Source organism: Acanthochromis polyacanthus, chromosome 16 (genome assembly GCF_021347895.1).
Source record: "Acanthochromis polyacanthus isolate Apoly-LR-REF ecotype Palm Island chromosome 16, KAUST_Apoly_ChrSc, whole genome shotgun sequence".
In the NCBI taxonomy this organism is placed as follows: domain Eukaryota; kingdom Metazoa; phylum Chordata; class Actinopteri; family Pomacentridae; genus Acanthochromis; species Acanthochromis polyacanthus.
In genome coordinates, this window is record NC_067128.1 from 2,855,616 (window position 1) to 2,882,844 (window position 27,229).

The following is a 27,229-nucleotide window of genomic DNA, read 5'->3' on the forward strand; positions in this document are numbered from 1 at the left end:
TTTTAAGTTGCATGTCGGGAAACATTTTTTATGCAATCGATACAGAGCCTAAACTAAATATGAGACAAAAGAAAGTGCGATCCAAATGGAATGGCTGTGAAAGAGGAGCATTTATGAGTAATAAACAATGAAATATGAGTGAGGAAGCATAAAGACAAGTCTTTAAAAGAGCTCTAAAGTTGCAGTAATTTGTATTCTTGCCAATAAAACTGGTCAAGTTACTCAAGAGCTGCTCCGAGTTTAAGCTTTTTCTAGTCGACCAGCAGTCATTACTGTAGTAATGGTCTGGCCAACTAGTCGTTTCAATGATATTATCTAAATATATATATATTTTAGGGCACCATAAAAGAATAATATGAGTTCTATGACTGAGCGAGAGTGTTCTATAAACATAATGAGGAAGCTAATAATGTGCTATGTTACAGAGAATTACAAAATGACAGCGTTTGGCATGTAAATATTAGACACTGAATGGGTCGGAAAAATCAGAAAGGAGAAGTGATTTGTTAATAAACCGCATCTTGATCTTCCTTCGGATCAGCTAACCAATCTAAACTTGATCCCCTCATAAAATAATATGTAGTCAACTATTAAGGACAATCATAGATTATTATTATTAGTGACAAACCCACAGAGACCTGCTGCTCGATTTCATTTCTTTTGCATCTTTAACCCATTGTTTTGGGTGTGGAACCTGCAGATTTACTACTTTAGTTCCACCTGCTTTCTGCTTCTGGTAAATGGAGAGTTAGCAACGAGCTCGTGAACACAGTGCAGCGTTTTAATGAGCTGATATTTGACTCAGGAGTCGGTGGAGACCAAAACAGAGCTAAAAGGAGGGAAGCGTAACTGTAATCTTATTTTAAAGGCACAATGTAACTGTTGTGCTTCTGTGTTTCGGTATCAGCATGCTGCAAACTCAAACACAACACGGTGAAACTTTTTTTTGCTCCTTGATACAAAAAGAGAACTTACTGTGATTGTGCACAGCGAAATGAGTCGGTAGGATGAAGAAACGACTGAAAAGCAAGATTTGGTTGCATGGAGAAAGACAATATTACTTGTAGGGAACTATTTCTGCTGCAGAAAGTAATATAACATTGAATGAAAATAAAAAAAAACAAAAAGCCAATTATTACCACAACAGGAGGCAACACAACTAATATGTTTGACTATTTCACTGAGCACCGCAAAGTTGTGTATGATGGATTCAAATCTGAACAGCATCCAAAAACACTATTCTGAATACCTTTGCCAATCATTCTAGGATGATTAATTCTTCCTAAATATAGTTATTCCAGTCAGCTGGTGAAAATAGCTGCATTTCTTCATATAGAAATATACAACACAAACAAACAATGCCACTTTTCTTCCAGTATCGTGCAGCTGTGTGTGACATGTGACTACCTTTGTTGTTGTTATCTTTTTGCGACATGTTTGTTTCAGACGTTGTGAGTCAGAAGTCGTAAGCCTTGTTCTCACACGCCTCTCGTTCAGCGTCGCCTCAGGGAAGCGATTTAAATATCTGTTAGACTGGTATTTGCGAGTGTTCTTGGAGAAGTTTCACAGGTGTAAAAATGATGCCCCCCCCCCACGACAGGCCAGAGGGGAACCGAACCCCCGAATGACCTCGCTGGAATTGCTGACTGACAGCGTATCGTAGGCGCTTGGGGATTTGCTTACGTTGGGCTCCGTCCAGTTTGTGTCTCCATAATCGGTGTTTATACGTGCGAGACTTCAGCATTGATGTTTGAGTCGCAGATGTGAGAAGCTGTTTGGTTGACGGAACAAAGTTGCTCCTTGTCAAATCGGTTAAAATTTACTTTACACCAGATGGGATATTTTCATACCAGTGGGGCAAGAGAGGCTTTTTATTTTAGGAATCTGGAAACATATTGGAAACAGCAGTAAGCATTGGCAAGTTTACGGAGTTTTCTGTGCGTTTATCTTGGAGATAGAAATCGTAATCACCAATGCAAAAAAAAAGAAATCACTGTAATGTAAAAATGCATGTATGAGAAACAGAAAGAGGAAAAAAAAATGAAATCGAAACCACATGGGAAACAACTTTTGGAGGAAAAATCAATTCATAACACCTGTAGCAGACATTTCCACCCGTTAACCTGCTCAGGTTTTCCTCTAAAATGACTTGTTGTTCAACCAACCAACCAACACGTAACATTTAAACCCAGCTGGGCCTCTTTGTCCTGCTGCTGCCTCGTTGTTGTCAAATAACTTTCAACAAGTGCAGAAACTGTCTTTATCGAGCGACTTTATCGGAAGAAACATTCCTGTTCTTGTTCTTTTCCACTGCCTTTACCTCAGTAATTCTTCTCTCTGTGCAAGAATCAGAGCTTAAAGCGTCATATTCTTTCTCTTCAGCCACTAAGTTAGTGCTGAAACGCGTATCTGCTGCTCGCTTTACGAGGCCGACGGTTTACTCCGTTATTAATCCTCCTGTTTATCTGTGTGTGTACAGTAAGTAATGGTAGATCCATGTATCACAGTGGGTTAATCAGGCTTTAACACAGCCGTGGTTAAGGCGTTTACTCCGACTGTGGACGTACATCATAAAATTGTACGTAATACCTTAGAATGGTGGTGTAGGTTAAATCGTAATGCACATGAAAACATAGCGGACAACACAGCCTCTTACTCTGATATACAGACTGACAGCTCTGTGCTCACTGTGCATCTTTTTAAATCTCATTTCATTGCTTATATGTAAACTAAACTTACTTTCATGCTCTCATAGTAGCCGTTACAGTAAACAGGACAGGACAGAGCTGCATTACAGCAACTAGTTTTGTTTGCTGCCGTTCAGAAATTTGACTGTGGCAACTATGAAACAAGAAAAGCACTCTAGAGAGTAAAAAAAAAAAATCCAGAAATTACTAAAAACGTCCAAAATGACTCCAATTTGACCTCGTAGCATAAGTTTGTTCTCTAAATGTTGTTAAAATTAGTCAAAAATGATCCTAAATATGTGCAAAATGACTAGAACTTACTCAAATTTGTCAAGAATTTGCAAAAACAATCCTCCTTATTTGTTCAAAGCCTGTCCAAAACGAGCTAATGGTCTAGAATGGTTGAGATAGGTTAAAAAATTACTAAAAATGGGTCCAAAACGACTTTAAAATGTCTTCAAACTATTAAAATTTTCTTTAAAAAGTTGGAATTATTCACAGTTGCACTTTCATAACCATCCGTGGTCCTCAGCGGTGTATTTGTAGTCGGATCACAATCATGTGATCGTCAGAAGGCAGCTGAGCATTTGTTGTCATGGGTACAGTGACGCCGTGCCGCTATCTGGCAACGATACAGAAATCTTTAACAAGTCCATTTTTGAGTATTGTTGGGCACAGACAGACAGACGGACAAACGTACGTCGATCGTCACATCTTGTCCTTGGCAGAGTAAAAAATTCAGTCAGAACAGAAAAGACGGTTTGTCATTTGACAAATAAAACACCTCATATTATCTAAGTTTGTGCTGTGACCTGCTGTCTTTAAAAATCTGCCAAAATGACCCAATTTAACAGAGCCTGAAACTGTAAAAATAGAAATAATTGTCAAATCTTTAACTTTCCGATGGTCCCTGAACTACTCGTCCGTGACAAACTGTTTCTTCTGGAAAAATAACCAAACCGCAGCATAAAATTCTGGTATTTTACCAAAATGATTTTATTCTGCATGTCTAATTTTTAGAAATATGCTTAAAAATTTACCGTTTGCACTAATTAGACTCTAAAAAAATATGTTTATTGATGCAAACAAGAATCCATTATTAACTCTGCAATGACAGATGGTCACACGACAAAAACTCTGGAGGTTTTCAGCTGAACTGCAAGATGTGTTTACACAAATTAAAAATGTAAATAGTAAAATATTCATTGTGTGCCGGCTCACCTGCATTTTTTGCAGTGTTGCTGACACCTGTGAGCAGTTGGAAACAAATTGTAGATGTTGATTCCAGGTTATTTCAGTTTTTTTAATGAAATTAATAATGAAAAAAATTCAAGTTTCAGCAAGTTTTTGTTCTTAATATAACTTTATTTTGCGCACAGTTCACTCTCTGTCTAGCCATGCTTGTGCTGGACTTCATATTTCAGTGAAAAATGAGCCCACAGTGAATAAAAAGGAGTAGAAAGTGACTGCTCTGGGTTCTGAGGGTTAACAGAGCTCTGCTGGGGGGTGTGATAGTATGATGGATCTCTGGGCAGAGGAAGTCCAAAGAGTGGGTTCCCTGTGACTCCATCATGACGATAACAGCTTGTATTGACCAAAGGGAGGGTGTGATACATCACAGAGGGCTGCCCACCTTTTCCCAAAACTCCAGACTCAGCAGCAGCATCACTGAGTTGTTTTTTTACCCACAATCCTGCTCAACAAATTAATAACCTTACTGCTTTATCACCACAGGCACTGAAAAGCCCCTCAGAACAAAGCGGAAAGTTCCAAAAATGAGCAATCAAAAAAGAACCATTCAACATCTATCCACTCCAAACTGTCGAAGCTTTTGCATGAAGTAAAATCCTTGCTTTTCTCTCCTGTAAATGATCGTTTTTTTTTTATCATTTAGCGTTCCGAGATATTTATTTTCAGCTCCCACTTCAATGAAGACACTTTAAATAGTTATTTGTTGATGTGTTTTCCCTCCCACTCAGAAATCAAACATCACTGAGTCGAGTTGAAGAGTTGAAGGTTATTTTTTTGTTAGCAGTTTCATTAAAAAAAAAAGAAGAGGAAGAAGAAAGAATGAGACCACAATCAACTATTTCTCTGCGCTTTCTGACTCTCCAACCCTATCCGTGGCACTCAGCCCCAGAGCTCATTTAGATTCCTATTGAAGATCTTAACCTTTAACAGCGGCTTACAAATACAGTGTTTCATGTTTTAAAAAGGCTAAGTGATTCCTGGAAACAGCTGGACATGGTGGTTTTTAGCAAACATTACTCCAACTGAAGGAAATAGTGCATTTGTTGGAGAGTATTACCCAGTGCAGCGATATCGCTCAGGCTTTTAATAGTTTCTGGACAACACTGGAGCTCCATGGCACAGAGGAATACGACATAGCATCGCACATACACACACGTTGTTTATTAGCGGCATGGATTCATTGTTGTTTTTGTTATTTGTTGTTGACAATACCAAAAACAATCCACCAGTTGAAAGGAAGAATTCCCGTTTTGGGATGTATGCTTGATAGAAATGTGCTGCTTTCTTCGTGTCTGTCCGTTAATTATGTAACAGCTGGTTAGCTTAGCTTGACGTGAACGCTGGGAAAGCAGCTCTCCTCAAAGGATGACAAAATTTGAAGCACCTCCAGGGCTCATCAGTGCCGTATTTGTTTAACGTAAAGCACAAAAGCTACAGTAATGCTTTGTTTTAAAGAGCCCCTGCTGTGCTTTTGTGGTTTTCCTGTGTTCAAATATAGCTTTTTGTGCATTAAAATGTATGCAAACGGACAAAACCCAAAGTTCATGCCAAAGGAAGTTGTTCTTTCCCATAAAAAACTTATTTCCTGCCTGAAACGCCTCATTTAAAGTTCAGTCTTTTCTTCTGTTCCTTGTGATGTCATCATGTAACACATTTGCATATCACCTGTCAGCAGTTGCTTCGGCCTTGACCTCAGGCAAAGAATAAGCAGCTTAATCGCATTTTTTCAGACACTTTTGCTAAAACTATATTGCTATACTCGGTACATATCCAACGCAGCCCAGCTGGCCAATCAGTGCAGACTGGGAGGAGCTAAAATAAAGTGTTTCGGACAGAAGGTGCAGCAACAATGTGTAGTATCGGAAAAATGATGCGTTTTTTTGAACATTAAATCATGCGGTCTTACTCTGGTAGATGCCATAAATAAAATAATAAAGCTGCAAATGTGCATCATATGGGCTCTTTAAGATTAACTAAACAAATAAGATGTAACCTGATGAGAGTGACAGGAGTTGTTCTCAATACTCTGATCCAACTTTTGGCAAGAAAGCAAATCGGCTTTCTTCCCACATCACCAAACAATTTTTTAAATGCAAAAGTGTGAGTAACAACTGATTCATTTTCCAGAGGAGAAAAGGGAGGGATTAGTATAAACAATACAGACAATGTTTTAGTATTTTAGAGCACGTTAAGCCTTGATGCTCGGTACGAGCGGTGATTTGTGTGACAGTTAAACGCGATAGATGGGATGATAGTGGAGCCAGGAATGCAGTAGCACTAGTGTAGTGTTACTAGCAGGGGTCAGTGGCAGCAGGACTTTTTAATATCTCCCATTTCCAAGGGAGACCAGCCCCCACAGCTTATATAACACAGGAAACAGATGTTTGCAACACACAATCATCCCTCTCACGCTCTCACTCTCACTCCCCCCTCCTGCCTTTGTCTGCTCTTTCTTCCCCTTTTGTCTTCCGCTCACATCATCATGTGTCTCTGGCAAGTTCCAGTGTGCATGTATGTTTCCTTCATCGTCAGAATACCTGCTCAGTTCTCCCTGCAAGCGTGAAAAGCTGCTTTCTTAATTCTTAATCCACTGCTTAAACTTGCAATTTAAAAAAAAAATCTATCGCCACTCAGTTTTAATTTCATATTTGAGATGTTTCTCCGGGGGTTAACCTTCCGAGCTGTGGATTATTTGTTGTGTAATCCCGCTCTTTAGCTGTGAACGCTGCAGTTATGTGACTGTTTTCCAGATGGATTGCAAAATAAACACGCCAAAAAAGGAAAAAAAAAAAAAGAGTAGATCATCCAGGTAGACGGGAACAAAGGATGGAGGAGAGGAAATAGTATAAATAGAGATCACAGACAGCCTCAGGTGGATGTCAGGGAGGGCGAGCTTCCATCACCTGCTTTAATGCGAGTCGTCGAGGTGACGTATTTTTAAAATCTGCGTCACATCGAGTCAAACTTTCAAACTCATTTCTGACCTCGTAAACTTTTTGGGATAATTTGAGACGCGCAGAGGAAGAAAAAAAAAGAAGTCCATTTCGCTTTCTCTCGAGCTTGGATGATGCCTGTTGCCAAGGCGACCGCTATAACCCAGGTGACGGACCCTTCCTGTGAGATGCGCCCTGTGATTGGCCTATCGACCGAGGAGGATGGGAGGGGGCGCCGGGGGGGGGGGGGTTCTGAGGAGCGAGCGCTTTGATTGGCCGGCAGGTTGGCAGAGGCAGGAGCCCCGGCAGACAGAGATTCTGGAGAGAGAGCATTGATTTAATCGGCTGGCAAGCGGGCAGACAGTAGGCGCACAAACACACACACACACACACACACACACACAAACACACACACACTGCTGCCGGGCTGGAGGTGCAAGGGGAAATTTGGCCCAGTGGGGGTCACCTCTGTGGGAGCGAGTGTATGTGTGTGTAATATCATGCTCTCCAGGAGAGGCGTTGCTGGCAGTAATAGAAGCACTCCCAGGAGCACACCACGCTGGGTAATATCACACTCCCCAGGGAACTCGCCATACACACATTCACACACACACACACACACATAGCAAAACACAGCACATATGGCCCCTGTTCAACACGGCTGACATACTAATGCAAAGATCCAGACAAGGAAAGAGGAAGGAGGGGAGGGGTGACACGCGAATCAACAGTGCGCACACATCCGATTAGCTTCTTGCATTCCTACAAGGTCAGGAGCTGCAGCGGGTCACGGCACACTTTTTGACTGATTCACTGGACATCCGGAGACACGAGGAATCCTCAGAGGATCTCGCTCAGGAGCAGTGATACGGTTTGGTGTTGTTGTGCGGATGTCGAGGAATTTATGGCGGCGAAACGTCCAGAGGAGCAGCGCTCACAAAGTGCTCAGACTGTTAAAACACGCAACGGAAAGTCAAACAAGACATGGAAGACGGATCAGAGCAGTCAGTTAAAATAAATGGTAAAAAATTATAAATTAGATGAGTAATTAGCTAGATTAGCAATCATAGCAAACAATGGAACTAGGCAGCTTTAAAAATTAAACAAAAAGATGAGGGTTGAAATTAAAAAGTCAGAGAATTAAAAAAATTAGGGCAGGCAGTTACACCTCCTGTCAAAAGTTTTGAGACAGGTTCTAATTTATTTGAATGAGAAAGTGTCTCAAAACTTATGACAGGGGGTGTAAAAGTAAAATATAGCAAGAGAGAAATAAACAGGACGTAATACAAAATAGAACGCTAAAACTAAGCAAAGCTAAAAGTAAACCTCGCATAAAAGCAAGTCTGTAAAAATGGGTGTTTAGAAGTGATTTTAAAGAAGTTAGTGACTCTACAAAGATGGAGAACGCCATCAGGATCCTCGACTATGATTGGTTTGATTCTGATTCACAGGACATCACATGTTTATGATTTTGAGATTTTGAGTTGTTTTAATGTTAAAGTCTGCTCTGTGTGTGTGTAATGTCCTGTTGCTGTCGTACAATAAAAAACTCTTTATTAAATTAGGTTCTCCTTACTGGATTTTCTTCAGCGGTTTTTAGCATTTTCATGTCTTTGTTCATTTATGAGTTTTTAAAAAATAAAGTATGAGCCTTTTTTTCTGTTTGTTTAACTCCAGTTGTGTTTGTGAACAGAGGCCATATTGATGGGAAATGTCACCTTGAAATGTCCTTTGTGTTGTATTGTTTTCAGCCTATAGGCTCCTTCTCAACCGTGTGAATTTATCCAGACATTTTAAGTAGAACTCAATGTGGAGAAAAATAAACATATCAAGACAATTTTATGATTCTGGTACAACTTGAACTACATTTTATTGTAGAAATTTGAGTCTACATATGAAACGGATACATTTAGCAACATTATTATGTCATAACAACTCATCAAAGCAACTTAAAAGGCTTACCGAGATCAATAAATTAGATTTTTCTTCTTGCAACCATGCATTTAATTAAGTTGTGGAGCTGAGTGGCTCCCAACCTTGGGCTCTGGGCTCGAATTAAATTTTGCAACTTCTCACTCCCAGTGTTACATACAAACTTAATAATAACAGCTATTTATCTAATTTCTTCTGAATTAACCACGCTTGAACTTAGGAGGGCTGCATATATTTCCTCAGCTGGTTTAAAACACCTTTTAAGGGCAGATGGGATTTGTATTCCTGCACATGGACACGTACACACGTGGACAAAATTGTTGGTACCCCTCAGTTAAAGAAGGAAAAACCCACAATTCTCACTGAAATCACTTGAAACTCACAAAAGTAACAATAAATAAAAATTTATTGAAAATTAAATAATCAAAAACAGCCATTACTTTTGAATTGTTGATTAACATAATTATTTAAAAAAACAAACTAATGAAACAGGCCTGGACAGAAATGATGGTACCTCTATAAAAGATTGAAAACTATTTGACCAGAGTGACATGATTAACTCAGGTGTGTCATTTAATTGACATCACAGGTGTTTCCAAACTCATAATCAGTCAGTCTGCCTATTTAAAGGGAGACAAGTAGTCACCCTGCTGTTTGGTGAAAAGGTGTGTACCACACTGAACATGGACAACAGAAAGCGAAGGAGAGAATTGTCCCAGGACATCCGAAAAAAATTATAGACAAACATCTTAAAGGTAAAGGCTATAAGACCATCTCTAAACAGCTTGAAGTTCCTGTGACAACAGTGGCTCATATTATTCAGAAGTTCAAGACCCACGGGACAGTAGCCAACCTCCCTGGACGTGGCCGCAAGAGGAAAATTGATGACAAATTGAAGAGACGGATCGTTGGAATTGTATCCAAAGAGCCCAGAGCAACCTCCAAAGAAATTAAAGGTGAACTCCAAGGCCAAGGTACATCAGTGTCAGATCGCACCATTCGTCGTTGTTTGAGCCAAAGTGGACTTCATGGGAGACGACCAAGGAGGACACCACTGCTGAAAAAAACTCATAAAAAAGCCAGACTGGAATTTGCAAAAATGCATGTTGACAAGCCACAAAGCTTCTGGGAGAATGTCCTTTGGACAGATGAGACCAAACTGGAGCTTTTTGGTAAGGCACATCAACTCTATGTTCATAGACTCAAAAAGCAAGCATACGAAGAAAAGAACACTGTCCCTACGGTGAAACATGGAGGAGGCTCAGTAATGTTTTGGGGCTGCTTTGCTGCATCTGGCACAGGGTGTCTTGAAAGTGTGCAAGGTACGATGAAATCTGAAGACTATCAAGGTATTCTGGAGAGAAATGTGCTGCCTAGTGTCAGAAAGCTTGGTCTCAGTCGCAGGTCATGGGTCTTCCAACAGGACAACGATCCAAAACACACAGCCAAAAACACCCAAGAATGGCTGAGAGAAAAGCGTTGGACTATTCTAAAGTGGCCTTCTATGAGCCCAGATCTGAATCCCATTGAACATATGTGGAAGGAGCTGAAACATGCCATTTGGAGAAGACACCCATCAAATCTGAGACAACTGGAGCTGTTTGCTCATGAGGAGTGGGCCAAAATACCTGTTGACAGCTGCAGAACGCTCATTGACAAATACAGAAATCGTTTAATTGCAGTGATTGCCTCAAAAGGTTGTGCAACAAAATATTAAGTTATGGGTACCATCATTTTTGTCCAGCCCTATTTCATTAGTTTGTTTTTTTTAATAATTATGTTAATCAACAATTCAAAAGTGATGGCTGATTTTGATTATTTAATTTTCAATAAATTTTTATTTATTGTTACTTTTGTGAGTTTCAAGTGATTTCAGTGAGAATTGTGGGTTTTTCCTACTTTAACTGAGGGGTACCAACAATTTTGTCCACGTGTGTGTGGCCAGAACTGCTTTGAATTCCAGCTGAGGACCATTCGTGTCATTCCGTTGCTCTCTCTGCCGTATTTACTGCTGTTTTCGCCACTGTGTTTTTTTTAAAAATAAAGGCAAAAGTCCAACAATACACTTGTGTACAAAAGAAGAGCTTATTGTGGTCACATTACAGCGCTCGATTTAGACGGTCGCCAGGTCGCCATTTGCGACTAAAAACCGATTTTGGCGACCAAAAATGACAAAAAAAAACACGCTGGTTAGAGGCCCACATATTTTGATTTGGGCTACTGACCTCCAAATCCAAGTTTCAGGGATGTCAATTTTCCGCGGATCCGCGGATTTCCGCCGATTTCATTTCAAATTTGAACACTTTATTGTCACTGATGTTAACGTCGTTAACATCGCGAGACTCAATCGGATCCAGAACCAGCCCAGAATGTGGCATCCGGAGGACGGCACCAACTGAGCCTGAGGACCGCAAACGGAAAGCACCAAGCCACCGGCGCTGTCACAGACTGCTTAGACTCCCCGGCTGGCTAGCTATCCCCCGCTAGCTGCTCGGCTAACACCTGCCGCTCCTCGCCGCTCATCTGCCCGGGACAAACCGCACCTGTTCCGGCTGTCAACGTCCCAGTCGCCCGCTAGGAGCTCTGGACAATGTGCTGCTCGTTCGTGGGTGACTTTTCACGGCCGTGGGGGTTTTTAAGGCACACTTTGCCCAGCGACCAGTGATAGCTCGGCGGCTCCAGCTAACAAGTTGACGTGGGGGAGGAACTGGATTCCACCCCCACACCCCACCCAAAAAAAAAAAAAAAGTGGGATTAATTTTTTTGGCCACTAAAAGTTGATTTTGGCTCCTAAAAATGTCTAAATTGACGTATGTTGGTGGCCCAAAAAATGTCATTTGGGCGACCGGACCTCTCGGACTTAAATCGAGCGCTGCATTAGACAAGATTTGGAGCTGCTTTTTGATTAAAATTTGAATTTAATAAAGTGTTCCTGGGAAATTAAACATGATATCATTTCAACCTGATTTATGTGGTTATAAATCACACATGTGTTCTTTGATACCACTAGTTGTATTAGTGCAATAAGCATATATACCAATTAGTCCAGGGGTGTCAAATTTGATCTGAAGTGGACTGGACCAGGAAAATTACAGCATAAAAACCAATAAATGATGATAATCCCGCATATTTGACACCCCTGGATTAGCCACAACATTAAAGCTGATGCCATGTTCAGCTGGGAAACTTTTGAGTTCTGCATTCATGATGTTCAGATGTTACTTTGACACGTACCACCCACCATAATCAGATCAAAACTGCTCAGAAATGGCTCGAGGAACACGACCAAGAGCCCAAGATTCTGCAAATGAGATCAAGCGTAGCTGAGATGCACTGGAACAAACCCGTAGGTCCGACAGAATTCGCCATCCCACCACGTAATACCTCCACAGAGCTGTTTTTGTAGAAGATCTGCACGATATTAATCAGGTGGTTTTAATGTTGTAGATTAAAGCGTTCACAAGATGATTAGGAAAGCATAAAAATATCGTCTGCATGTCTTGATAACAGCATGTCTGGGTACCGCTAAAGATAAATCAGCATTTTGTCTGGTTTTGAATGCATTAGTAGCGTATTGCAGGCGGTGTGGTTCTACTTCTCATCCACCTCAATGCAAAACGCGCCCCAGGTTTTTGAATTTGTCCCCAATTAATGCTAACGTGCACGGATCCGGCGCGGCTGACATTTCCCGCTTAATGGATTCCTTGTCGTATTTGTGGGAATCAGAAGTCCACAGTCTTGACACCTCCCCTCCCCGTAGCCTGTACCTATATCACATTACAGAGCACTACAAAGTGAGCCCAACGCCGAGCGAGACGACTTTAATTTCATATTTACTCTCTCTCTCTCTCCCTTTTCATGCCAGTCTGTGCTCAAACCCGCCGATTTTGCCTCGTTCAGATGACAAGGCAGATGAAAGCGTACGGAGAGAGAGCGATAGAGACGGGGAGTGTGTTTTCACCACGGCCTCTCTCCATAATCTATAGGCTGGTTTCACTCCGATTGGGAGCCGACAGCTTCATTAGGTGAGGGGGAAGCTGCTTTGATCTAAAAATATACACCATCATCGCCTCTGGAGTGGAAAAAGTTAAAGAGTTTCCCTGTGTCTTAATCAGAAAGAAGCTTCATATCAAATTTTATTTTTTTCCCAAGGAGAGGCAGAGGATTGGAAAATACTGAGCGAAGCGGCGTCGTATTAATTCCCATTCCTCCGAGTGTTATCTTCCTCGGGAATATGGGAATGTTTGTACGGATGGTGTTTTTTTTTTCTTTTTTTTTGGGGGGGAGGAGCGAGGCAGTAATCTATCAGCGTTTGAGCCGGCAGATGCCCAGAAATGTTGTTTTTCTCAAGGTCTTTTTGCTCAGCGGAAATGCAGAATTGATGTGTGCACAGGTGGTTTGGTAAATAAGAACCCAGCACAAGGTCTGGGCTGGACTTTGAGCTGGTGTTTGGGCTCAGGTCAGCGTTTGTGATGAGCTTTGAGGGGCCTCCAATAACAAACCCACCGTCTATCTGTCTGTCCTCCCTTACAGAGCATAGGCAAAGGCTCTCTTTGGTCCATAGACCCGGAGTATAGGCACAACCTGATCCAGGCGCTGAAGAAGACGCCGTATCATCCCTACTCGCCTGGCCTGGCCACCCCCTCCACCTCCCCGCCCACCCTACCACAGACATTTCACCACAGGTAAGATGGACTTCGATTATCTTGATGGTTTGCCGTGTTAAACCCATTCCCAGGGAGGGAATATGGATGTAAAAATGCAGGATACAGATATAGAAGCTGCAGGATAGGGCCAACTGCTGGCATGTCTAGTAGATAAACACCACTCTGCTTTTTCTTCCGTATTGTGCCACATTCCTGCTAATGTACAAGTTTTCGCATCAAAATGAGACGAATCAGTGAATCTAAACCAGGGGTGTCAAACATGCGGCCCACGGGACAAAACCGGCCCTGCAGAGGGTCCAATCTGGCATTTAAAAGTGTAAAAATTCCAGAGATTGCAAATGAGTAAAACTGCAAATTTAAAATCATTTCTAGACCGTGACAAGTGGTTTTCATCATAAAGTAAAATACTAAACCACTTGATAATTATCTGTATGAACAGATCAAGTGATTAGTAAGAATTTGTGGCTTTCTTTGGAAATTGTATTGAATTTTCTCTTGGTTCTGAATGAAATTGATCAGAAATGCCTGAATTAGCCTCCTACATACTTCACAGACTCCTATTTAACTGCTTTGTTTGCGTCTGCCTTCACACTGTCTTTATTTCTGTTACAGTCTGCTGCTATGATAGAACAGTTTGGACGTATTTTATCTTTTTTGGGGGGGATTCTCTTACCCCACGTTGTTGACAGCACGACCCAGAGCTCTTCAGAAATGAAATATAAAAATTCTCCAGACAAAGATCCTGCATGAAACACTTGCAAACTTTTTTTTAAATTTGAAAATCCATCCACAGTAAATCTTTTATCGCCTTGTGAAAAATAGATTTTTGTAGTCATGAGCAGGAGTTGTGTGCCTTTAAAGCTGGGGTAAGAAGTATTTTTTGCCATCATCGGGCTAAAACTCCACGCTAACATCATATTATGTTCTGAGAAGACTTCTGCAGGTCCTCTTGGCTCCATGCTCAGACTTCAGAAAATGTAAGTCATAGTGAGACATTTTAAAAAGGAATAAAGTAGGACGTGGGTTAGACTTTTACTCAGGAGATTTTCTGTATTTGAGCCGATAGTAGCTTAAAGTCCACTTAAACTCTTCAGTGTAAGAAAAACAACTGTTTTTGTGACTTCTGCTTTTTGTTGTTTTGTCCATAACTTTTGCCAAAAATATAAAAGTATGCATGGGTTGCATAATGTGTTATTAAAAAAGAAAAGCTGATCCACATCAGAAAGCTTCTAAAAATGTAAACATGTTGTGGTAAATCCGTAGTGTGCTTTTTCATAATTTAAAGCAGCAAAAAAAAAGCATTTATGCCGAGTTTAGACTAGTTTATTTCACACTATTTGGTGTAATTTCAAATAATTCATTCAATATAAAGCAGGAAAGCACAAATCATCCATAATGTGTGTTTTATTTTATAGTTAGAACTTATTTCATCTGTCTTGAATCTGTTAATAAAATCACTGTGGGAGGAATTCAGTTTTCTTTTTTGAGCCACGTGGTGATAAATTCAAAAGCAAAATCAGAGTTAAAAGACAAGAGATTATTAATATTACAGCTCTATGTAATTTCTTGGCACAAGCGGGGCTGCTGTGGGCAGAAGGTCAGAATTTACAACTTCATTCAGTTTTGCTTTTTATGCTTAAAGATGAAAAACAAGTGTGGAATACATGCAGCCTTTTAGCTAGAAACTGTAAAAACAAAAAGAATCATCAGATTTCTTAACCATCTGACAGCCTGTGAAGATGTAATGTTACAAAAAAATATAGTTAAAGTTGGAATAGTTAATCAAAAGCTCTTTATTTCACACACGTCAATTCAAATTTGGGCAGAAATAAAGCTGTTAAAAAGCAAACAACTTAGAAGACGTAGCTAAAATGCAAAGGTTTTTGCAGAGAGGAGGCGACAAGAGACTGAAAGGAGAATAAAACGGTAAAATTAATGCTTGAAAAAATGCACACAGAGGAGCAAATAGAGGACACATTCAGCACGGTGAAACATCTTTCTGGAGTTGATCTGATGACTGTTGTTAGATCAATATATAATTGAGGGACTTTTGAAGTCCATGGGATATATCTTGCAAACATTTATATTAAAAGTAAAAAAAAACACGAGTGTTTTTTTATGTTCATTATGATCATGTCTTTACAAATTGACTTATTAATAAAAAATGACTGGATGTCACTAAAATATCAACTAAATACCCGTCTGAATTTAATACCAACCACCTTCTAAGTTTACTTTTATTAAGTTGAGATAATCATGACAGATTTTTCTTTTTTGGCAAAATATCATATTTTAGATGGAAATCTGTGTTAAAGAAATCACTTCCAACTAAGTTCTCCGTTACAAAAACATCCATCCAGGAAGTGTGTTAATTCCAGATCACATGACCTGCTCATTTTGTTTCTCTGTGCTTATTTTGTTTCATTTTTTTGGTCATTTTCAGTCCATTTTGTAGGCATTTCAGTTCTTTTTGTGATCATTTTCTCCCTTTTTGTGGCTGTTTTCAGTCTGTTTGTGCTCATTTTAGGTGTTTTTGTGGTCGTTTTCTGCCTTTTTGTGGCCATTTTCAGGCTGTTTGTGATCAATTTAGGTGTTTTTGTGGTCATTTTTGCAATTTTTTTGCAGTTATTTTGTGTGTTTCTCATTATTTTTTGTCTTTATATGAGAATTATCTGTCTCACTGAGTCATTTTGTGCTTTTCTGTGGTCATTTTGTGCATTTTTGTGGTCATGCTGTGTCTTTTTGTGGTTGCATTTTGCTACCTTTTGTGGCTGTTTTCAATCTGTTTGTGGTCATTTTGTCTCTTTTTATGAAAATTTTGTGTCTAATTGAGTCATTTGGTGATTTTTTTTAGTCAGGGAAAATGTGAAAAGATGTTGTTCAAGCTGATTGCAGTTTTTTCAATTTTTGTCTAACAGATAACCATAAAAAATGTAAACTTTTGTGTGTTTTATGGCGTTGTAACTCGGTCATCATGCACAAAATGCGTTGTGAATTTTCCTCTACTCCTAGCCGTGGTTGTGCCGTTTCTATGGAGGTTCAGGACTTTTTGTTGGGGTGAAAAATGAACCTACAGTGGCTAAAAATGTGCCCAGAAAGTGTTCAGGATTCAAACGATGAAGAGACTTTGCTGAATCAAGATTTGTTTCTTCTCTCTGTTGTGGCGATTTGTGAACAGAAAAGACTGAAATACGATTGCAATTTTCAGTCGAGTGATGCGACTTCGCATTCTAAGCTCGTGTATCTGCATGAAACGTGGAAGCTGCCGTAGTTGTACGCATACGTACTCGGTCACCTGTTTTCTTTCACATTCTTCCCGCAAAGAGGCCGGCGTCGCTTACTTGTGGAGCGGAAAGAAATGAAAGTTCTCCGGATAAACGCTCCCGAGATAAGTCCATCCTTTGAATATTTATCTGATGTAAGTGGATGTCGGAGTGAATCAAATAAAAGCGATCAAACGGGGGGGGGTTCACATATAACATAAAAACCTCCATCCTCTCCCTCCATCTGTCGCCGTCTCTCCGCCCACTCGCTGCAGGCCTTCTCCAGCTGACCTGCCCCATCCTTTTCCTCAAATCTTTTTGCACGCTGTTTTCATGCAACAACACTCCCTCCCCCTCAGGCACATCGCAGGTAAAAAGCGCTGGTTGCCCTTTTTTTTTTTTTTTTTCCATAATTTCCCACTTCCTCCCTCTCTCTCTCTCTCTCTCTCTCTCCACTCATTCTCTCCCTCCTGTCCTTCCCCCTCCTGTTTTACCTTTTTTTTCCTCCGGCTTCCTGCTCGCTCCTCTTGTCTCCTCTTTTAATATCCCACACACCCTCCCGCTCATCCTCAGGCATACATTACAACTAGTGGGGCACCCAGTACTCCATCTTCTTTATTTATCCCTGCTGTGATTTATTCCCCCTCTCTCTCTCTTTCTCTAGCCACTCTTTTCACTCTCTCGCCATCACTTTATCATTCAATTAAATCCTCCTTTGTCTGCGTTCACTTTATTCTCGCGTTTCCTTCCGCATCCCTCACCTGACCTCTCCTCCACCTCTTCGTCCGCCAACATCTCGGTTTCTGGCTTTCCTGCCCATCCCTGTGGATATGTCAGAGAGCGGTACTATTAGTCCTCTTTTTTTCTTCCTCCTGCTCTCTCGTTCTCTCTTCCTGCCACCACCTCCACCTCCTCCACCACCAGGCAGCCCTCCTCCACCGCCTCCACCCCGCTCCCCGGTTGATCCGGGCAGGTTGGCTTGCAGAGCCAGCGGACTGTGTAAGACAGAATAATTGGTTCACCATAAAATGTAAAAGTGTCATTTTGAACAATGAGGTATGGGGAAGTGGAACAAATTGGAGGCTGGATTCGGAACATGAGGGGGATGGTGGTGGTGGTGGTGGTGGAGAGGTCGGAGTGTGGAGGGGAGGAGGAGGAGGAGGAGGAGGAGGGGGTTCATCTGCATTGTGACACACGGTGGGAAACGAGGAAGTGTTGGTGAGAGCCGAGCTGGAAGTCCCTGGTGATGCCGCACCTGGAGAACCTGCATTGTGTGTGCTTATGCATTAGTGCACCGTGTAGTTCACTTATTTAAGTATTTGATCTGTAAAATGTTCCTCAAAGGACCCCCAATAATAAGAGGTGACTCTTTCAGCGCCTAGTTTATTCCCACAGAGACTTGCAGACACTTTTCAAGATATAATAACGGGACTTTTTCTATCATAGTTCACATTTTTGCTGTTTTCAGTCCTAAAATCAACATGGCCGCCTATAACCAAACACCACATGGTATTTTAGAGAAAGATTCTTCTAAATATTACATATACAACTAAGTAAAGTTGAAATGTAAGTTATTTCTGAAGATACTGTAGTAAAAATGTTGACTACTTTATATGAAATAAGTCAGAAAGCTTCGGAGTCTGGCCAGTCTTTTCTTCAGGAGGAAATGACATCATGTGGAGCAGGTCATGTGATCTGGAATTAACACACTTCCTGGAGAGGTGTTTTTGGAACGGGGAACTTAGTGGAAAGGGATTTCTAGGACACAGTTTTCCATATAAAATGGGATATATTGCCAAAAAAGAAATATCTGTCATGATTATCTCAACTTAATAAAAGAACACAATCCAAACTATTTCTGAATCAGCTCATTTTATTATTATTTAGCTCATTAGAAGGTGGTGGTTATTAAATTCAGACAGTTATTTAGTTGACATTTTAGTGATATCCAGTCATTTTTAATCAATAAGTGATTGTTTCCGTAATAAATTATTGTGAAATTTGTAAAGACATGATCATAATAAATATGAAACATTAGTTTTTTACTTTAAATAAAAATGTATGCAAGATTTGTCCCATGGACTTCAAAAGTCTCTCAAATATATATTGACCTGGACATATTTTGTGTCATCTTGGACAAGTTTCTTGTTAGTTTCAACAAGTTTTATGTTAACTTGGATTGTTTCTCATCGTTTTGGATCATTTTTGTGTCTTTGATATAGTTTTCAAGTCATTTAGGACAAATTTCATGTCATTCTGGACTAATTTTCCCTAATTATGGATAATTTTTGAGTCATTCTGGACGGCTCAATATATAATTGCGGGACTTTTTGTAACATAGCTGATATTTTAGTGATATCCAGTCATTTTTTATTAATAAGTGATTGTTTCCATTATAAATAATTGTAGAATTTGTAAAGACATGATGATAATGAACATAAAAACATTAGTTTATTCACTTTCAATAAAAATATATACAACATATATCCCATGGACTTCAAAAGTCCCTCAATTATAGATTGATTCATGCGTGTTCCACCCACAAGAACCATCAATGTACAACCTCTTTTAGCTCCATGTTCAGGGGCGAAACAAGCGACTCCTGCTCCTGACAGGCCGGTCTGCTCTGGTTAAACTCAGAGAAGACAAATGCTGATTGGCTAAACTCAGAAAAAAACAGCACTCAGCACTTTTTCTGCCCTCTCAATGTCCTCAACGAGTAGCATTCCTCTGCTCTTCTGGCTTCTTTAACATAAAAATCCATGGATCCGAAAACGCACTGGAAACAGAAGAGCTGATGTGGCTGATTAGTGGGCATTTCCTGCAGTGAAACAACCCAAACGTATTTACACTTAAGTGATATAAATCTGAAAAAAGCAGCATATAGACAAGGTCCAACCAGAAAATATTGGGCATATTCCCGTGAATAAATAAATTAAAAAGTGATTATGATGTTGTAGTTGATGATTAGTGTTCTGTCGACTTGGTTCAGTCCATTTAATGCTTGTTTAAAGCTGCATTTTCCATTAATTTCTTTATGATACGATGTTCGTCAGACTTGTGCAAATGAGAAGCTTTCTTGAAATTAAAAATCCGTCCCAGTGAATCTTTTATTGCTTTGTCAACAATACAGTTTTGCAGTTATGAGCAGGAATTCTTTCAACTGCAACTTTTAATTGAAACCTTTTAAATCACAGTGTGTATACTTTGCACAATGTGTTATTAATATCCATAACATGAAATCCATATGTGCGGCCCTTTAACCACTTTAGAATCATCGTTCTGCTGGATCCACATCAGAAACTTTCTATACATTTTAAGCACGCAGGGTTGAAGTATTTATATGCAGGATTAAGAATAAATCATCTGTAATCACCGTTTTATGTTATAGTTATAAAAATGTTTATCTCAAGTTTAGAGTGATTCATATAGTAGTATTTTGGGTCTTTTAGTATTAGCAATGTGGAAAGATTTATTCTTCTTTTTTTAGCCGCTTGGTGATAAATATAGAGTAAAAATCTGGATTCAAAAGATGAAGGATTATTATTACCCTTCACAACTCTATGTAATATCTTGGCACAACAGGGGCCACTGTGGGCAGAAGGTCACAATTTGTAACTGCATTCAGTTTCACTTTTTATGCTAAAAGATGAAAAACAAGCGAGGACCGCATGCAGCTTTTTAGATCGCGCAGCGTCAGAAAGTCATGGTTGATGGCACAAAAGTCCCGACTCGATCTTAATATTAGTTTCACAAAAAAACAGAGTCAAGATCCATTTGGTGTCTTTTTTATTGTTTCATGCTGTTCTCAGTGTAGTTATTATCAACTTTTCTCCATAAAAACAACATAAAAACAGAGAAGAAGTAGAAATAGATCATGCTATTAGATCATGCTAATAAATGAACATTATGTTTGGTGCCCAGGTGTGAAAAACGCATCACTTCCTGTTTGGTTTTCATAAAATATCACAGTATCTTGTTGGAACACTGTTAAGATAAGATAAGATAAGATAAGCCTGTAATAATCCCACAGCAGGGAAGTTTACAGCGTTATATCAGCATCTAGTGAATACCCCCTTGGTCCGTCATTGGCGTCCATTTTCGTAGCTTTTGGCGGAGTGAAGGATTCTGGGTTATGGAGACACTCTTCCATGCAGTCCTCCAACAAATCTATCCATCTATCCATCCATCCATCCATCCATCTATTAATCCATCCATCCATCCATCCATCCATCCATCATCTCATTGGTTGAACATGGGTTAATAGGGGAAAGAACCATTCAGTTCTTCTAAAGTTTCTTCTCATTTCCCTCCTCTGCAATCCACCATCGCTGTGCTCAAACTTCTGAAATGTTGGAAAAAATGCACATGAAACTTGTTTCCATTGACCGTTAGGCTGTGAAATGTTGTGAGAAGGTGGCTTCCTAGGCTACGTAGATGTATAACAGTAAAAGAAACTAGAAATAAATGCAACTGTTTGCAAAAAAAAGAATCTTTGGTCATCTTCAAGAGACTTTAGCAACTGTTTTTAGCTCAAAAAGTTTGAATGTTCTCTAAATGTCAGCTGGCATTGACCATTTTTGATGCTCTTTAGAGGTAAAAACAATGGAAAATGAAACAAATCGTGCCTAGTCATATGGACACTTCTGATTGTTTCTAATATTTTGACACTGCCCCCTAGTGTCTGCAGACAGCTACAACAGGTAGCAGTAAGATTCTGAAGAATTAAGCTGACTAAAATACACTTGCTATTAATTTTAACTAACAAAATCCTAATTCTGATGAATATATTCCATTTCTGCCAATAGGTGAAGGTTTTTTGTGATGCTGCAAGTGAGGTGTAGGTCAAAGCACAATAAATGTTCTAATCAAAGACATACATTATACCACAAATGCACAAATGTCCACGTTAGAATACGGCATTAGCGGCTCCTTTTTATATCCTCGAACTCATGTCCAATCAATATAACACGATATCTCTCTCAAGAGCCCTCGCTCTCAAGAATATTATGTTATGAAGTGTAATGACTGTGAACGGTTGCACAGCATGTCTATTATGTTAAGGTCAAGGACTGTCTCAAGCAGTTTTATACAACACGGGAGTGGAGAGACGACGGTGGTGGCAGAGAATGATGGAATGGAGAGGGTAAGAAGTGGCAGAGTGGAGAGGAAAAGGAAGCTGGGTTTTTTTCGGGGGGTTCGGAGGCTTCTTTGTCCTCTGCTGTTTGTCGCTCACACCTCCTGCGTTTTTCCACAGGGCTTTAATAACTCACCGGCCGATCCCCACATGCGGCGTGCGTTGTGCATGTATTTCCAAATGGGTGTCTGACATATGCAACGGTGTGTCTGCACAAAAATAAAAAAAAGGAGGGAAGAGGGGAGAGAGAGAGGCATGCTGGGTAGGAGGTCAGCTCCGTGGTGCATTCCTTCACACCCCATCAGCATCTGGATGAGAGGAAGAGGGGAGGGAAGGATGGATGGAAGGAGGGCGTCTCAAGGGGTTGGGGAGGAGCTCTTCTCTCTCTCTCTCTCTCTCTCTCTTTCTCCCTCTTTCAAATCTTTCTTTTCTTTTTCCTGCTGGAGAAGAAGAAGAAGAAAAAGATGAGGGAGGATGCTGGATGTTAGCGATGGCGGGGGAGGAGAAGGAGGAGGAGGAGGAGGGTTGCGGAAAAAACAGGCGTCTGCTACGAGTTTAGCCCCTCGCCCACTACACATTAAATGCACAGGGTCGCCTTGGCAACGGGAACGCCGCCATGGCAACACATGTAGTATAAGTCAGGTGCTGTCGCGCTGTGAAACCATTTGTTGAGAGGAAGAGTGAGGAGGGAGGGGAGGCGAGGGGAGGGAGGGGAGAATGAGATGGGCAGGATGTGGGGGGGGGGGGGGCGACGGTGAGGGGGTGGAGGGGGGGAGGTAGGGAAAACAGACAGGCTGTTAGCGCAGGAAAAATATGTTATCGCCGTGGCAACGCAATGTGGCAACTCTCCATGGCAACAGCAGGTGGCTCAGGGCTGAAATTTGCGTTCGCTGCTTTTGCTTTCACTCTGTGTGTGTGCATGTGTGTGTGTACAGTAACTATATATATGTGTGTGTGTGTGTGTGTGTGTGTCCATCCTTCCTGCATCTGGCGAGAGGTGAGATCACAAGTGCACACAAATCCGTCTCATTCAGCAGCTTAGCCGAACATAAAACACAAACTCGCGGTGCAGGAGTCCGTCCCCCAGGTGTTTTCTGTCCTGTTTGTGCACACATAACCCAGACCTGCGTTGTTTGAGAACAGCCTGTCTGGCTTTAAAAAAAAAAAAAAAAAAAAAGAGGGGGGGAAGGAAGGAAGGAAGGAAGAAAAAAAAAAAGAGCAGTCAGACGTGCCGCCTAATGGGGAGCTAAAGACCACTCAACCTGGAAAAGCTCCTCCAGCCTCTTTCCCCTCTATCGCTCCATCTTTCCCCCCACTCTTTAAAACCACGGCTCCAGCAGCAGAACTGGATCTATTGTCTTCTCCTGTGCGGTGTGTGGAAGTGTGAGTGAAGATATCTGCGTCTGTGTGAGAAATGCCGTCATTACCTCCCTCATTAGTGGTGCAATGATCACCTAAAGTGAGTGTGTGCTTCCTCACAGTGTATTTCAGCGTGCCACACTGTATGTACATAAGCGGCGTTAAATGTGTGTTGATTTTTTGTAAGCTTTTTTATTTTTTATTTTTCTTGTTGAATGTGTGTGAATGGACCAGTGGCGGGCGGGCGGGCGGGCGGTGGGGGTTGTCATGAGAAATTACCCCCATGGACTACAGCGTTGAGGCTGTAATTCTCCGAGGTAATCACAGGGAATAATGGCAACAGTGGGACACCCGGGAATCTAATCACTATAATCAGAAGCGCTGGCTTATGGGCTCAAATTCCTGCCTTTTGCTATCTGCCTCATGATGAAGCCGGCTGGGCTGGTTGCCGGCTGCGACGTGATCAAATGATTGACCAGTTTTCTCTCTTTCTCCCTCCCCATCCCTTCTTCTTTTTCTTTCCTTTCTAGTCCTCCATTGTGGTCGGGGAGTCCCCTCTTCAGAAAGAACGGAGGAGTTCTCCTACAAGGTATCGTTTCACCTCTGCAAAGTCTCGTCTGATCTCCCGCCTCCTTCTTTCTTTCTTTCGTTCTTTCTTTCTTTCTTCCTTTCCTTCCATCTCGCCCTCCCTCTCCTCCTCGGATGTGCCAACTCCAATCATCTCAATTCCAAATCCCTCTTTTTAGAAGCGCACCTTGAGAATACCGAGCGCTGAGTTCTGACACTTGGCTCGGCTCCAAAAGGAGGAATTCTTCTTCTTTTTTTTTTCTTTTTTTCCCCACTGAGGCGTATTTGAAAGTTTGTTAAGAAAAAAAGACAGTGATAGAGACACAGCAAGTGAGAGAGAACGAATCAGAGGCTGGGGAGTAAAATCCCCCCTCGCCTCCTTTTCCTCATTCTCTTTTTACTCTTATACACTTCCCCCCTTTTTTCCCTGCATTTCCCATTATTCCTCCTCTCCTCCTCTTCCTCCTCCGCCGACCTCCTCCCTGGTGACTGGACAGCAGTTTAAATGGACATTCAATCCCAATCAGGGAGCACTCCGGGAGCTCGCTGGGCTGCCGAGTCCTAAATGGAGGGGGAAATGGATACATTAGGCGTCTGCGGCACGCCCTCCATCGCCGCTGATAATGGAGTAGTAATGGTCAAGGAGCCGGGGTTGGAGAGAGTGTCTGAAAACCTGGACTCCCTCTAGACACACACACAGTCTGAGTGATGTGTCTGAGCAGCTGGAAAGACGGACGGGTAGACGGAGGTGGTGGTGAGAGGGGGAGAAGACGGGCAGGAAGGCTGGCTGGGAGTGCACATGTGACAAGCCGAGACAGGAGGGAAAAGGGGAAACTTTCTTAATGTGTAATGTGTTTTTGAAAGGAGCGAAGTGCCAGAATGGTCAGGTGTGATATTCGGAGGCAGCAGGGGGAAAGAAAGTTGTGACAGACAGCCAGAGGCAAAGACAAGCTCAGAGTCATGGGGGTAGAGGGGAGGGAGCTGGTGTTTCTGGACTGCCAGGGAGAGTGAGTTTGGGGCTGTTAGTGCCCTCACTTATTACTTCCATCTCCCATTCCCAGAGCTTTCAGAGCCGCTCCGCTCTGAGCTGACGTGGGCTGAAATCTGCCCGTGACCCAGCGCCGCCTCAGGAAGAGCAGGAGGACGATGGCTGCGAGCCGAGTCCTCACCCCGAGCATCACCCCGCCTCCACGGGTTCAGCATTCAGTGGCCTTTTTATTACACCAGGTCCGCTCGGTCTAAGTGGTCTTTTTTAAACTTCGCTTCCTGGGTTAGCTTCTCTTATTTAAGGTGAGGTGTTTTAATTTGGAGCCGCTTTCGAGGTTTTAATAACGGAGAAAAACAGATCAGCTGTTCAGGCTGCAGGTGAGGCATCCTGAATGTCGTGTTTTCTCAGATTTGATGATTAAATATTCAAATGATGTATTAAAATATATAAACATCCTTATTTGCAGAGAGTTTGTAACATACTGCTACACACTGTAAAAAAGAAACAAAGATGAAACAATTCTTGTAAAAAAATCTGTGAAAATCTGCCAGGAAAACATCAATAAACAGTGGAATACAATGTTGTTTCATAACCATAGAAACTGGAAATAACTGCAAATATCTGTAAACTGGTTTAAATACCATGAAGCGGTGTAATTAGGAAAGTCATGAGTAAATTAATACTTTTTGTAATTTATGAGTGCAGGGACTATCCTTAAAATAACACTTTTAAAAAATGATTTAGCATTTTTAAACCCTTAATCAGTCCCTCCAAGATTTCGCTGGCTTTTTTTGAGATGGTTGCGTCGTAAAATGTCTAAATTTGCGGCAGCTTTTCTAAAAAAATTGCGATGTTTTAAGCGCATTTGTTGCCATGAAATTAAGTCAGACAGTGACAGTTACTAAATAGTTGCATTTTGTCAGCTTTTCGAACACGTTTCAATGCTTTAATTGACAATATTTATTCCTAAATTAATTCTTTAACCCATTTCCACAAGCTGGAACACCACGGTGGGAAACTAGCAGCAGCCAGATCCTGGTTTAACATGAAGTGTTTGGAAGATTTAAGACACTAAATGATAATTTACTGTTGAATGGATCATATTTGGACATATCTGTCAGTGGCTTAAAAAGTTAATTTCACATCCTGGCACACACGTGTTCACACAGACACGTTCACGGCTCGTCATGGCCGTTAATGAATCTAATTTCCCCTCATTCTTTCAGAACTCCAACAGATCTGGATCAGCAGCTTCCATCATGGTGGTTTGTGTGATCTGTGGTCCGCTCCTTTCAGCCGTTCTCCTAATATGTTTCGCGGTATGATTTTGGTTTGTATTCCACCACAATATTGCACAAGCGTAAAACAGTTCAGCTCTGCTTTGGTGAAGAACATTGGGGAACTGTTTTTCACGTCTTTAGCAGTTATTTTTGTTAGTAAATGAGAGTCATTAGAATGGGACATGTCTGCATCTTCAGACCAGAAAGAAGGAAGTGAATTCGGTGACGTACATGCATTACGCTGGAGCTGGGGACTGATATGATTGGTGGAACTCACGGGAGGCGAGACAAAATTGTGGAGAAGTTGCTGTGATTGGACAAGAATTCACAGAGTTTGGTTGAATTTGCTTTCCTTGTTGCAATTGCAACATCACAAATTCCTGGAGGGACTAATTGATGTACATTTTTTCAAATATCCGCAAAATAACGGTCATTTTTTGCTAATTTAAATACAGTAATAGTAGTGTAGTGTAATGTAATAGTGTAATTTTAAGGTCAAATGCTGTCAAAGAAGAAAAATAACTCATTTTGACTAGGGCTGGACCCGAATATCCGAATATTCGTTTGCTACGGCGGTATCTGGATATTAATTTTGGTACCCCCCCCCCCTTGAAGATGACCAAAGATTTGGTATCCCCAGGGCCCCCCCCCCGGAAAGACTATGCGGCGTTACTGTCTTTCCTCCACCTTTGGCCCACATCGGCTCATATCGGCTCATCCCGTCGTGTTTCTTACCACCACCCGAATGGCCGAGTGGCTGCAGCACAAAATGAAATAGTTACTTCTCAAAAGATCCAGCCATGAACACTTCAACTCCAGAAATGCTGGATCCAACTTTTTCATAATATAACTCAACTATCCTGTTCCCTGTTTGTGGTGAAGGATTTCTGTTACAAGCGTGCGGTCTTTCAGGGGATATTTGACTTTCTTTGAAGTGAGGTTGTGTGAAGAACTTATCCATAGTCGGTGTGTTAACTCCAGCAGATCGCGGTTTGGCAACTCCACAGTTTGAAGAAGCGAAGCGGACTGTTGGCAGGGAAGCTGAGTGGTGTGAACGGTGTCGGCAGCAAAATGTATTTTAACCAGCTGAATAAAAGGCCCACCTAAAATATGTAAGTGTACGGAATATTTAGAATGTTCTCACCTCTTTACAGAGCTGTCAGAC

At 41.3% G+C, this 27,229-nt stretch overlaps 1 protein-coding gene across 1 annotated transcript in view; it reads left to right on the plus strand.

Moving 5' to 3' along the window:
• Positions 1 to 27,229, plus strand: part of LOC110965788 (forkhead box protein N3) — an 84,507-nt gene that overhangs the window by 44,486 nt on the left and 12,792 nt on the right. Inside the window, exons 3-4 of the mRNA XM_051936591.1 lie at positions 13,337 to 13,488; positions 23,760 to 23,818. Coding sequence (XP_051792551.1) covers positions 13,337 to 13,488; positions 23,760 to 23,818 — 211 coding nt within the window. The remainder of the gene's footprint in view (positions 1 to 13,336; positions 13,489 to 23,759; positions 23,819 to 27,229) is intronic.